The sequence below is a fragment of the Phyllostomus hastatus genome, unplaced genomic scaffold, assembly GCF_019186645.2.
Source record: "Phyllostomus hastatus isolate PE091 unplaced genomic scaffold, TTU_PhHast_1.1 phas_scaffold_11, whole genome shotgun sequence".
In the NCBI taxonomy this organism is placed as follows: domain Eukaryota; kingdom Metazoa; phylum Chordata; class Mammalia; order Chiroptera; family Phyllostomidae; genus Phyllostomus; species Phyllostomus hastatus.
Genome location: NW_025334005.1, coordinates 719,910 through 732,590, shown reverse-complemented (window position 1 = coordinate 732,590; position 12,681 = coordinate 719,910). Strand labels below are relative to the sequence as shown.

Here is a 12,681-nt window from a genome sequence, read left to right as displayed (position 1 = left end):
GTTCATGGAAGGAACCCGCAGGGCCGCTCCAGCTGGGAGCACCGGCGCGGCCGTGTCCTGGGGTGGGAGCCGGGGCTGCGTGAGGTCACCTGCGGCTCACCGCCCGCTCTCCCCCCAGCTCCTGTACGAAGAGTGGGCGAGCTACGGGGTCTTCTACAAGTACCAGCCCATCGACCTGGTCAGGTGAGATGGGGAGGCCCGGCCCCAGCTGTGGGCGTCGCTGGGACCCGTGTCCCCGCGCGCTCCAGCGGCGCTGACTGCCCGGTCCCCGGGAACCCGCTTGAACTTGAGGAGCTTGTGCGGGGGACTCTGGTGCTCCCAGCAGGCCCGGCGGCCCCAGTTTAAGCAGTTTATTCCCACTGACCGGAGGGTGGGCCCCTCGTCCCACGGGCCAGCTCCCCCTCCTCCATGAGCAGCCCGGCTGGACCCAGCGGGGCCACCGGCAGGGCTCTCCAGTTGCTGGTCAAGAGCAGGAAAGAGCTGCCTCAGAAAGTGTCCCCTCGCAGAGGCCCTCTGTCCGGAGGGCAGCGGCGGGGAAGGCCCAGGCTGAGGAATGTGTGTCCACTGGGGACTCAGCCCGTGAAAATTCACGTAAACCCGTCACGGTGCCAGGCGCGCTGAGGGAGCGGGGCGGTGCGCTCTCCCGGCCCCTGCCGTCCGGAGCTGAGCCGGGCTTGGAAGGGAGCGGGCAGCCTCCCAGGCCGTCCCTCCTGCCCACCGGCATGGGCGCCACAAACCACCTTCCGGGGTGCAGGCGAGGGGGGCGGGCGTAGGAGAAGCAGAGAGCGCCCCCAAACTTGACGGTCGGCTCAGAGCCCCACCCACTCCCTGCTGCTTGGTCCAGAGAACCGGGGGCCTCCCCGACTCGAGCTGCTCCTTGGCGGGGGGAGCTGGGAAGGAGGGGACGGGACTCGCTTCCCCACAGGCGCAGCCTGAGAGCACATGTGTCTCTGCTTGGCTGTGCCCCGTGACACAGGAAGTACTTCGGGGAGAAGATCGGCCTGTACTTCGCCTGGCTGGGCGTGTACACCCAGATGCTCATCCCGGCCTCCGTGGTCGGCGTCATCGTGTTCCTGTACGGATGCGCCACTGTGGATGACAACATCCCCAGGTAGGCGGGCCCTGTCCCCGGGCGCACCCCACTCCCCCTCGTACCGGGTGGCAGGCCTCCGGCCCTCGCGCTCAGCTTGGACCGGACTCAGCAGGCCGGCTCGTGCGGTCAGGACCAGGGGCCCCCTGCGAGGGGCCCAGAGCGAGGCGCCTCGTGCCACTGGAAGGGTGGGTTTCCTTTTCTGGCACAGACACCCTCGGGCAGCAGCGGCGCCCAGCCGTTGTGGCACCAGGGAGCAGTTTCGTGGGAGAGAGTTCTTCCACGGACCGAGGGTCAGGGAGGGTTTCGGGATGAATCCAGCGCGTCCCACTCACGCGCACCTCCTGCCGCGTGGCCAGGTTCCTGACGGGCCCTGCCCGGCCCGGGTCCGAGGCCCCGAGGCTGGGGACCCCTGCCCAAGGGGACGTTTTCTTGTCGAAAGCAGACAGCACAGACGCCCAGCCCCGTCTCATCCTCTGAAGTCTTTCCCCTCTTCGTGTTCTCAGTAATTGCGCGATGGGGAAATTCACTGCCTCCTTGTGGGGCCAGGAAGCCAGACGAGTGACATTCAGAAGCCTGAGTCGGGGGACTCCATCCCCCAGCCCCGCAGAGCAGGCCCTGGACACAGAGCGTGGCCTCGGGCTGGCCGGCCACCCGGGGCTGGCACGGGCCTGGGGCCCCGGGAAGCAGGCCGGCCTCGTGCAGGGGTGCGAGTCTCCCCAGATGGCGGCCAGGGCGTGAGTCAGGCCACAGGAGCTTGGAGGACGCTGTCTTCGAGCGCGTGGACGCCCCCCATCCTTCCTTAGCTGTCCCCTCGACCTGCCCCCGCCGACCCCAAGATCAGTGCATGGTGTGGGAGGGCTGCTGGCCCCTGCGCCCACGGGCAAACCCGCGTTTACAGGGGTGGGGGCCCGCTGGCCCCGCCCGGCGGGAGCTGCCCGTGTCTCGGGAGAAGTCCTGAGACGTCAGGTCGGCCCGCGTCTCCAGAGCAGAGCCATGACTCTGAAAAGGCGTCCCCGTTCCGGCCCGAGGAGAGCCAGGGAGTGTCCCCCTGACGGGCAGGCTGGCTCGTCGGGACCTGCAGTGCAGAAGGCCGTACCCGGGGAACCTCCGCGTAAATAGTGTTTTAATGCATGAACAACACCTAAAATATTCCGCCCACTCAGAACCCGACGCTGAAGGAATCTGGCTAAGGTCCCCTCCGGGGCTATTTTGGGCGCAGGCGGGAGAAAGCTTGTCCCTCTGTTTGTGAATGTGAGGTGAGGTCACTGTGCTTGGGCGGGACTGTGGCCTGGGCCTGGTTGGGGCTGCACCCCGAGGGGCACGGCCGGCGGAAGGTGGGGAGCCTCCAGGTCCCCCTGGTAGCCGCTGGGGGCTGCACCTCCCCACCTCCCGTGGCAGGGGGCAGGGGGCAGAGCCAGCAGCTGCAGCCCAGGGACTGCCCAGGGAGGCGTGGGGTCCCCAGCCGGGGCACCGCCTCCCATCCCACTGGAGAGGTAGACAGCACTTCCTGGGCGGCCCTGAGGCCCGTCCGACCGCAGGCCCTGCCCGGCTGGCGTCTCGGAGCCGAGGGAGGTGTCCTTCCCCTGGGAGTCTGACCCGCCCCTCCGCCAGCTCCAAGGAGCAGGCCGTCCGCTCCTTGTCTTTATCTTGGCTGACGGCGGTGGAGGGGGAGGCAGAGGGTTTCAAACCAGCAGAAAAAAAGGCTTTTTGTCTGGCTGGCATCCGCACAGGCAGGGAGGAGGCCGTTGGCAGCCGCGGGGCTCACGGTGGCCGAGGTGCGGGCCCCGGGGCCCTCACACACTTGGTCCTCCCGCCCCCCAGGAGGGGGCCCCGGGGGACAGGAAGCTCAGGCGGGGAAGGGCGAGAGGTGAACCCTCCGGGAGGCTTCTGGGCCTCCTGTCCTGAAATGCCGGCAGCCGCCAGGTGCCTTCATCCCCGTAATGGCAGCGTGGCGCCTGGCTTCACGCGCATTCTGGGTGACCCTCCCCACAAGCGGTAACCTGGGCACACTCCGCTGTCAGCACCCTCGGGTGCAGATGGGGACACCAAGGCCCGAGGGCACGGAGACCCCCAGCGCTGGAGCCGAGATGCCAGTCAGAGCTGGTTGGTTCCACGTTGCACCGCCAGCACACACCCGGCCCTCACGTCTGCGCACTCTCATGCGCACTCGCACACTCACTCGCACGCTCACTCGCACACACTCACTCACACACACACGGTTCCCCAGGGGCTCCGGGCCATCAGCCTCGCCCGCCATCCACTGCACAGTTTTGAATAAGCAGCCGCAAGGGCAGAACCAGGCCCCCGGAGCCGGTCAGCAGATGTCCCCAAACACCGACCGTCGTGGGCCGGGCGCGGTCCTGCGCGTCGAGTCAGGCACCAGAAATTACAAACCAACAAACAAACAAAACAACACCCCCGCCCCCCACCAACCAGGCTTCTCCCAGGTGACCACCACCCCCCGCCACCAGGGAGTGGGCGCTCCTGCCTGGGGTCCTTGCTGGTGCCAAGTGTCGCCCAAGTCCACAAGTCCGGAGGGTGAGCTGGGCGGGCCGGAGCTGGGGGGGCCTCGTTCTGACCCCTCCCCTCGTCTTCCAGAAGGAGAAGCAGCTTGGGGTTCAAGGGCCTGGCCGGGGCCCTGGGGTCTCCTGGGCTCAGCAGGGAGCCCTCCCGCGGCCTCAGAGCAGCAGACGGGCCGTGCAGCCCCCCGGGCTTCGAGAACACGGAGACCGGGGGCTCGGTCCCTGCTCCGCTGTGTGGCCCCGAGCGAGTGGCCCACCCTCTCTGGGCTGCGTCCTCACCCGAGAAAGGGGGACCGTGAGTCCCGAAGCTGTTCCAAGCCAGGCTCAGGCTGCTGCTCGCCCAGCCCATGGCCTTGTGTGGGGGTGGTTCTCCGTGTCAGCAGGGCAGAGCCCCAGTGTTGGGGGTGGGCAGGAGCCGAGCCTCCGGGTCCACGGAGCCCCCTCCTCCGCCCATCCACAGCGGCCCGGCCCTTGCCCGGGAGGGAGTCCGTGTCTGCCACCCCTGTAGCTCACGGACCGGTCCGCCCCAACCCCGCAGTGTCCCCGAGGGCACAGGCGGAGACCGCGTGGTGCCCGGCACACGGCGGGGGCTCGGGGAGGCGCGACGTCCTTGCACCCTGCTTCCTTTCCTCTCCGTTCCGGGGCCTGGCACAGCCCTTGCTGACGGCACCGCACGAGCCATGACGGCACCCGGTCATCCGAGGGAGGCTGGCCGGGACCCCGGCTTCTCCTAGAGGGGCCCCCAGAGCAGGCTGTGGGTGCCGCAGCCCAGGGGTTCGCCTCGGAGGGGACCGCTCGCCCACCGGCCGCTCTCTGGCCACGTGGCAGCTCTGGGCGGGTCCCGCCCAGGCCTGGCTGCAGCGGCAGCAGGACCATTGTTCCAAAGTCACGAAGGCTTTTGAGGCAGTAGAGCCGAGCGTGAGACCGAGCGTGGGGCCCCATGTGAGGGCGCACGTGGCGGGGCTCTGAGGCTGGCCCTGGGCGGAGAGGAGGGTGTGGCCATGGCTGCGTCCACCGTGGTGGGGACCAAGGGGCTCCCGCCGGCCCCCCCCGCTCGGGCCCAGCACTTCTCCTCACCCCGGCACCCCTCCTGGGAGGCGTCCCCCGTCCTTGTGGACCCTGGAATCCCCGCAGGTCCCCGCCCGGGACTCTCAGCGCCCCCTGTCTTCCAGCAAGGAGATGTGCGACCAGTCCCACAACATCACCATGTGCCCGCTGTGCGACAAGACCTGCAGCTACTGGAAGATGAGCTCGGCCTGCGCCACGGCCCGGGCCAGCCACCTCTTCGACAACCCGGCCACCGTCTTCTTCTCCATCTTCATGGCCCTCTGGGGTGAGTTCTTCCCCATCCTCATGGCCCTCTGGGGTGAGTTCTTCCCCATCCTCATGGCCCTCTGGGGGGAGTTCTTCCCCATCCTGATGGTCCTCTGGGGTGAGCGGAGCACCCGCCCGCCCACCCGCCGGGCCGCGGGGGCCGAGGAGGCGCCGTGGGGCGGGCCCCTAGTTTCCATCTCGGGAGGACCACCGGCAGCGTGTGCCGGGGATGCACGGGGAGGGGGGCATGGACACAGTCCCGTTTCCCTGTGGTCCCCAGGGTCGCAGCTGGGTTGCGCATGCAGACAGCTGCCCCGACCCAGCCGGGAGCCCCCGGTCCAACGCCTGGGGGGGGTGGGTGCCTTGCTCTTAGACACAGACCTGTTTCCCGGGACCAGGACCTGCAGGCCCAGGAAGGCGGCCGCTTGGAACAGGGAGGGCCTGGGGCCCTGCCTTCCTCCCTGACCTGAGCTGACCCCGGGCACGTGTCTCAGCAGGTCCTTGCAGAGTATCCCTTAGGCTCTGGGTGCCCCTCGGAGGCCCCTGGGGTGCCTGGGGTCCCTCAGCACCTCGGAGGCATGGACTGAGAGGTCCGGTCCAGGAACCGAGCCCCCATTTCCCCAGGCAGCACTCCCTGTACCGCCCGCCCCCCTCTGATCTGGGCCCAGGAGGCCCAGCTGAGGCCTCGGGGTGCCCCGCCCTAACTGGCAGGGCCCCCGGCCGGGCACGGGCCCACAGTGCAGTGTGGACCTCCGGCCGAGCCGCTTGGCGGGCTCAGCTGGGTTGGCCGTGCGCAGGGCCGTGCCCGTCCCCCAGCCAGACCCGGGGGTTGCTCCCACGCTGTCCCCTGCAGCTGCGGGACCTCTGGCAAAGGGGCTTCTACTCCCCAGGCCCCAGGTTCCCCCTCCCCATCCAGTGGAGAGAGTAGTAGCGCCCCTCACAGGCTGGCTGGGGACCTCGGGTGCGTCCCCGCCGGGCCATCCCTGGGGCCTCGCCGGGAGCTGGCCATGACGCTGAGCTGGCCGGTAGGTCCGTTCCATGAGTGCTTGCTTTCTGAGCGTGGGAGAGCAGCCAAGACCCTGGGAAACCAGAGCCCGGATGGAGCCCCCCACCCCGTGTCCGGGGCCCTCCGTGGACCACGTGACTTTCCCTTCACAAAAGAGCACCGGCCTCAGCAAGTGGGGCCCCCGCTGTGTGCCGGGCGCCGCTGTAAGTGCCCCGCGGGGGTGGCCCACCCGTCCCCCCAGTGGCTATAGGAGGTGACATCTTCGTGACCCCGGTTGGCAGGTGCACACAGGGAGGCAGCTTTCCCAAGCCGACCCCACTAATAAGAGGCAGAGCGAGACGCAACCCCAGTGCCTGCTCCCCCCCACCCCCAGGTCCTCCCCCGCTGGGCCCCGCTCCCTCCACTGGTGAGTCTCGCCGGCTGTGGCCACACTCCACCTCACGCCTGCCTGGCCCCTTCCAGACGGGGCCACCTCACGTATGGGCAGGACTAGCTCCCTCCTGTGTCCCCACTACGCCTGCCCTCCCCTCCGGAGCCTGCGCTGGGGACTGCGTGTATGCCCGCCCCTGGCCGGGGCTCTGACAGCTCATCCCAGTGAGCCCACGCCGTGTGCAAGGGGCAGGTGGGGGTGGCTCCGTTCATGTTCTCCGAGGCAGACACGGAAGCCCCGAGAGGTTAAGGGATGCGCCCAAGGTCACACCTCCCCACGCAGGCCTGGGTCTGTGCCCCCCGGGGCACAGAGAGTCACCCAGAGCCAGCAGTGAGGGGCGCCCAGCAGGAACGCTGCTCTCCAGCCAGCACCGCGGGAATTCAGTGAAACTCGTCAAACCCGCTGCGGCCCGTTCCCTGTGGCCAGTGTGCTCGAGACACACTTCTTTATTGAGTACCTACTGTGTGCAGAGCGGTGCCACGGCACACCCTCAGAGACGCTGGCCAGCCCTTACCCACAGTCCCATCCTCGGGAGAAAAATCAACGGTTCCACCCCGCACCCCGCGCTCCAGGGGGGCGAAGGCCAAGCTGTCTCCCTGCGCTCCCCCCCCCCCCGGGCCTCCTCCAGGTCCCCTGCCGGCCGGGGAGCCACAGACGCGCCCGGCTGTCAGAGTCAAGTGCAGGGGCAGTCTACACGTTACCCCTTGGGGGTGAAAAATACCAAAAGAGCCGCACCACTCCCGTGGAGCACTTCCTTTAGGCAAAAGGGGTTGTTGCGCCTCAGGACAGGAGCGGCGGGGAAGAGCCTGCTGGGCTGAGAGGTGTGCCTGCCGCTTCCCGGCAGCCCCTGCGCGGGGGGGGGGGGGGACGGCCCCTCTGCCCCGGGCGTTCACTCCCGCCGCCGTCAGACGTCAGACGTCAGACGTAATTAGCAGAGACCGTCGTGTGGGCTTTCTCCATCCCGTGCTCGAGTGCTCGCTCCTTACCTTCTCAGGGGTCCCCTCCCCGCTGGTGCTCCGGCACCCACACGTCCCCTCTCTCTCTGTCCCCCCACTGCCAGCATCGCTGTCCGCACGGGGCCGGGGAGCGGCCCCACGCCCGTGGCTGCCGGGAGGGGAGCGGGCTGTGTCCCCAGCAGCAGGGCCCGCAGCCGCTGCTGTACCTCGCTCCCACTCCGCGGTGGCGGGGGAGGGGTCTGGCTCCCTACCCCGTCCCCCCCGGGGCTGGCCCTCCGTCCCCAGAGACCCCAGCTCCCTGCTGTCCAGAACGTGTGACATTTCAAGGCCTCAAAGGAGGTGTCACGTGGAGCAAGGACAACCCCCCCACCCCGAGTTGTCCCACGGGATCAGCTGTCTGACACTGTGGCATAGCAAGGGGTTTCTCCACCGCCGGGCGGTTGGCGCGGAACAAGGGAGGTGGCCTGGTCCGAGCCCCGCTGCCGGAAGCCGGAGAAAGGCGGTCCCGGCTTCCAGGAAACGGCAGGGCCACGACTGAGACCCCTCCCCGGGGCCCAGTGCAGTGGACAGGCGGCCTGGTTGAGTCACCCTGAGCTCGGTGGGGACAGAGGGACAGGGGCTCTCTGCCGGAGTTAAAGGGCCGGGGCAGGCTCACGAGCCGACACGCGTCCGGGGTGAGTCGACACCTGCCCGCTCTCGACTCCGAGAAGAGGGCCACGTGCTGGGCAGGCGGCTGACCGCTGGGAGCCTCTGCACAAGGAGCCGGTCCCCCACTCCGGGGCTGCACTGTAAGGAGGCCGTGGCCCTGGCCCTGGCCCTGGAGGAGTCCCAGTGACTGAGCCCCACCCGCCCCCAGGGTCACCAGGGGGTCGGGGCCGGCTGAGAGGCTCCGATGACCCTCCTGGAGTCAGAAGTGGCTGGAAGGCCCAGCCAAGGGCATCTCATGGATCCTACAAGGTCTCGCCAAGGTCACGGCGGCAGCGTTCAGGGGAGGGGCTCAGGAGAGGGGTTCAGTGGCCAGTGAGGAGAGGCAGCCAGGGTTAGGGACACCAGCGCCAGGCCCAGGCACAGCGCAGAGCGGACAGGTCCAGGCAGGGCCCCAGGGCACGGGGAGGGCGCGCCTGGAGGGTGGGCAGCCAGCACACCTGATGAGTGACTCCGTCCGTGGGGCCGGGAACCTGTGCTTCAACAAGCTCCCCAGGGGAGCCTGGCACCGCGTCCCAGGCCCACGCCCCGAGAAGCCCAGGGGGGACTCGGACAGACTGCCCGCACCGCCCGGCCCGTCCTCTCTGCTTTCCGGTGGGCGGCGGTGGACGCACAGCGAGGCCTGTCCCTGTTGCTCCGAGACTTGACGCCGCCCCTTATGGGGCAAGGCCTTACGTCTGCTCCGAGCCTCAGTCTCCTCCTCTGTGACCCGGAGAGTGGAGGGTGCCTCCGCCCCCGGGGCACTGGCAGGTTGAAGTGAGATCCACTCTCGTGTGACAGCTGTCTGATCGTGCCCGGCACGTGACAGCACGAGACCCCCGGGCTCTAACTTGAGGACACCCACCCTTCCGCCCCCCCGGCCGCCGCTGGGGAGGAGTTTCGTGGTACAGGGTGCGGCCTGGGGCCGCTCCACGAGCAGGCGGGGCGCTCAGAGAAGCCATTGGCTCCTCCCGTGAGGGCTGTCGACGGAGCTCCTGCCCGTGCCGGGCGCTGGGCTGTGCGCTGGGGTCCCGGGGAATGAGGCCCCGCCCCTGCCCCCCCACACCGGAAGGGCCACTGGGCGTGGGGCAGGGGTCTCGGTGGAAGGCAGCGTGGACGCCGTGAGCAGGAGAGGTTCCTAGAGGAGTCAGCTCCCTTCTGATGCTGAGGAGGATGACCAGAGGCTTCCTGGAGGAGGCGGCGTTTAAGCCGCATTTAGTCTGTGGGGGACACAAGTCAGGATGTAGCGGCGTGCGTGTGGAGCTTGAGTGAATGGCCTGGGCCCACCCCTCACACTTTCTGAGTGAAGGACCCCCACCTGTGCCCCGGGGGGGTCCCCAGGATCAACAGAACAGGACAGTTAATAGCACAGGCTGTGGGACTGGCCTGTCTGGCCCTGCACCAGCTGGAGGAGTACCCACAGCGAGGACGAGATTTCTGTGAGCTTCGGTGTCCTTATCCATCAAATGGGACCGTGGCCATCTCTGCCTTGGGGTGGTGGCGGTGTGGGGGGCGGGGGCCTGGAGGGGCTGATTCGTGTGACGTTCTCAGTCTGGCACGTTGTCACCCTCACTCAGCACACGGTGCGGGGGAGGAGCGTGCCAGGGTTCTGGGGCTCCCCAGCCCCTGACTCTGTGGTTTTCCCTCCTCCCACGCCACCCACCCGCAGCCGCCACCTTCATGGAGCACTGGAAACGGAAGCAGATGCGGCTCAACTACCGCTGGGACCTCACCGGCTTCGAGGAGGAGGAGGTGAGCGGGCGGCACCTCCCTGGAGCCCTCCCCTGCCCCGCACCCCACGACCTCCCGGGCCCCCCCCACATCCTGAGAGGAAGCCCGCAGCCCTGGCGCCCAGGCCGGGCTGCTCCCTCCGTTCACCGCCCTGGCGGTTGACTCACCCTGGGTTGCCGGGGCGACCGTTTGATGTCCGTCCGAGTGTTTCCGATCTCCCTGCTCACAGGGACACGCCGCCCACTCGAGCGGCCCGGGATGGCTCACCACCCTGACCTCATCGAATCCGGGGGAGGCCGGGGGGGGGGGTCTGGGAGGGAATCACCACCGCTCAGGAGGCCACAGCGGCCCGGAGCCCTTGCCCCGGTGCCAAAGCCGCGCTCCTCAGAGCCAGTGACTCGGCACCACTGGGAACCGGACAGAGCAGAGCCTTTCCTAATGGGGGGAGGGGGGAGAACCGGCCGCCCCAGGAGGGGCGGTCAGGACCCAGGGCCCCAGGACAGTGGTGAGCCCTCTCCGCGGGGCTCCCGGCCTTGCCCGTCCTGGGATGAGTGGGGATGATGGGGACAGTCCCCACAGCCAGCCGCGCAGAGTCCAGCTGTGAGGTGTGGCCACGCTGCTCGCCGCTACATTGTATCAGATGCCTCACCTCTTTTATAAGCCCTCGTGGGTTTCCACTGGAATGTGACCGTCTCTCCCTTCGTGTTTTGTACATTCCGGGTGCACCCCCCACCCTGCCCCGTGCAGGGCTCTCTCTCCTGAGGCTGCGGGCCACGCTCCAGCCAACCCCAGTGCCATCGGAGAGGCTGGCACGCAGGCACCAGGCTGACAACACTGTTGGGGGGTGAGGGGCATGGGTTCCACTGGACAAGGCTCCGCACTCGGGGCCGGGTGGCAGGGGTGGTTGGGCGGCGGGGGCCTCAGGGCGCCGGGCTGCTGGGCTGCATCCTGATTCTGCCTTGCCTGTGCTGTGTGACCTGGGGCCAGTTGCTTAACCTCTCTGTGCCTCGGTGTCCTCACTTCTCCAGTGCGGACAGTGGGATCGCTCTCCCTGCGGAGAGCCGGAGGGGTCTCAGCGGGTCAGCGGAGAGCGTGCACTTAGATCAGGGAGGGCCCGGCACTGGCAAGCGCCCCCCCACCCCGTGGCCGGTCACTCGGCCGGCGCCTCTGGGCTCAGCCCTCTTCCGCAGGGGTCACAGTGTCCCCTGTCACACATGGCGACACCAAGACCCGTGCAGCCCGTTCTGGACGCGCAGCTCTCCGGGGTGAGCCGGGCGGCGGGCCTCCTGGCCCCCCCCCCCGAGGCGGAGTCTGGGTCAGCTAGCCCCGGGGCAGGTTCCTGCCTCGTGGGTCAGCGAGGAAATTCCAACACGACAAAAAGCAGTTGGTCATTTCATGGTAGAAGGAGGTTTAGAAGGTCCCTCCCGTGATGTCCCTGTGGCTGGGGACCGCTGCGGGGAGGGGCCGGTCCCAGTTGTTGAGGCCATGGGGGACCCATCCCGTGAGCTCCTCGCCCTGCCCCCGACCGGGCACTTGACTTTGGGGTGGCAGGCGATTGCATTCCCTGGGCACGAGGCCAAGGGCACTGAACACAGTCCTCAAGGCGAGTGTCCCCACCACCTCAGGGTGGCTGACCGGGGGCCCTTTGGGGGAGGAGCCTGGAGTCGGAAAGGCAGCCTGTGCACGAAGCTGGAGGCCCAGCCGTTGGCCCTGGGAGCGGGGTGGGGGACCCGTGTGCCCCCCCGCCTCCGCTCGGCCTGTGTGCCCTTCGGCCCGCACAGGTGGAGGCAGTTCGCGCAGCACTCGCCCGGGAGTTTCCAAAATCCCTGAGCCACAAAACCCACCGCACGGTCACACCAAGGTAGCCACGCCCACTGGCGGGTCTCGGGCCCGAGGGCCCCTTGTCCACTCATGTCGGTCAGTTCCGTCCGGGTTCACGAGAAAGTCTCGTTGCAGGGTGCGGCCTGTCTCATAACAAGCAACGCAAGTAACACAGTTTTTTTGTTTTTTTGTTCCCACGTTTCTGGTTCCCCGAAGGAGGCGGTGAAGGTTTGGAACTTTTTGTCACCCCCCTGTCTTCTCCCACAGCCTGTCCCCCAGGGAGCGGGACCTTCGGGCGCACTCGCCATCTCTCTCTCTCTGTCTCTCTCTCTGCGGCTCAGCCCCCGCAGCGCCCCTGCCGGCCGGGTCTCCGCTTCGCCCACCCTCGGGCCCCTCTTAACCCCGTTCTTCCGTTCCAGCGCCTCTCGCTGACCCTCTCTGGCCGCCCCCGGGGGCCTGGCGCCTCTGGTGGTCTGCCGCGCTTGCTGACACTTACTGCCGTCTCTCCTGACCCCCACACGGCTCCTGACGGAACACACTCGGGGCCGGTTCACAGCTGGGGGTTCACGGCGGGAAAGCGGGCCGCGGGGCGCCCACCGCCCTGCCCCCAGCTCCCAGAGCCCGGTTCTGCGGGCTCCCCAAGGGGCCGGGGTCCCGGACAAGGGGCACCCTGCCGCCCAGACCATGCACGGCGGGCTCTGCATTGGGAACGGGACGACCAGCCAGCCGTGAACCGGCCCCAAAGGGTGCCCAGGGCGGGCGTGTGGACCGAGCATCCCAAACTCACGACGGCCTCGCTCTCCCTCACAGGGCCATCCCAGAGCCGAGTACGAAGCCCGGGTTCTGCAGAAGTCGCTGAGAAAGGAGTCCAAGGACAAAGAGGTGCGGTGCCCGCTGCGGGTCGCCTCCCCCGCAGTGAGGCTCTGGGTGGCCGTCCACCGGCGGGACAGGGAGCCGGCCTCCGGGCGCCGGGCAGCAAACGTTTAGACTCGGCAGGCCCCGGTCACAGCTAGTGACCGCCGCCGCCGCGGCTCGAGAGCAGCCCCAGACAGCGGGGACACGAGCGGGCCCGGCGTGTTCCCGTAAAGCTGTATTTGTAAAAACGAGAGGAAGCCAGGTCTGGC

At 68.5% G+C, this 12,681-nt stretch overlaps 1 protein-coding gene across 5 annotated transcripts in view; it reads left to right on the top strand.

The window, feature by feature from the left end:
* ANO1 (anoctamin 1) overlaps positions 1–12,681 on the top strand; it is a 142,472-nt gene that overhangs the window by 105,128 nt on the left and 24,663 nt on the right. For all 5 annotated transcript variants that reach the window (XM_045855236.1, XM_045855240.1, XM_045855237.1 and 2 more), the window contains 6 exons: positions 119–183; positions 977–1,111; positions 4,788–4,948; positions 9,675–9,757; positions 11,774–11,785; positions 12,368–12,439. In XM_045855236.1, coding sequence (XP_045711192.1) covers positions 119–183; positions 977–1,111; positions 4,788–4,948; positions 9,675–9,757; positions 11,774–11,785; positions 12,368–12,439 — 528 coding nt within the window. The remainder of the gene's footprint in view (positions 1–118; positions 184–976; positions 1,112–4,787; positions 4,949–9,674; positions 9,758–11,773; positions 11,786–12,367; positions 12,440–12,681) is intronic.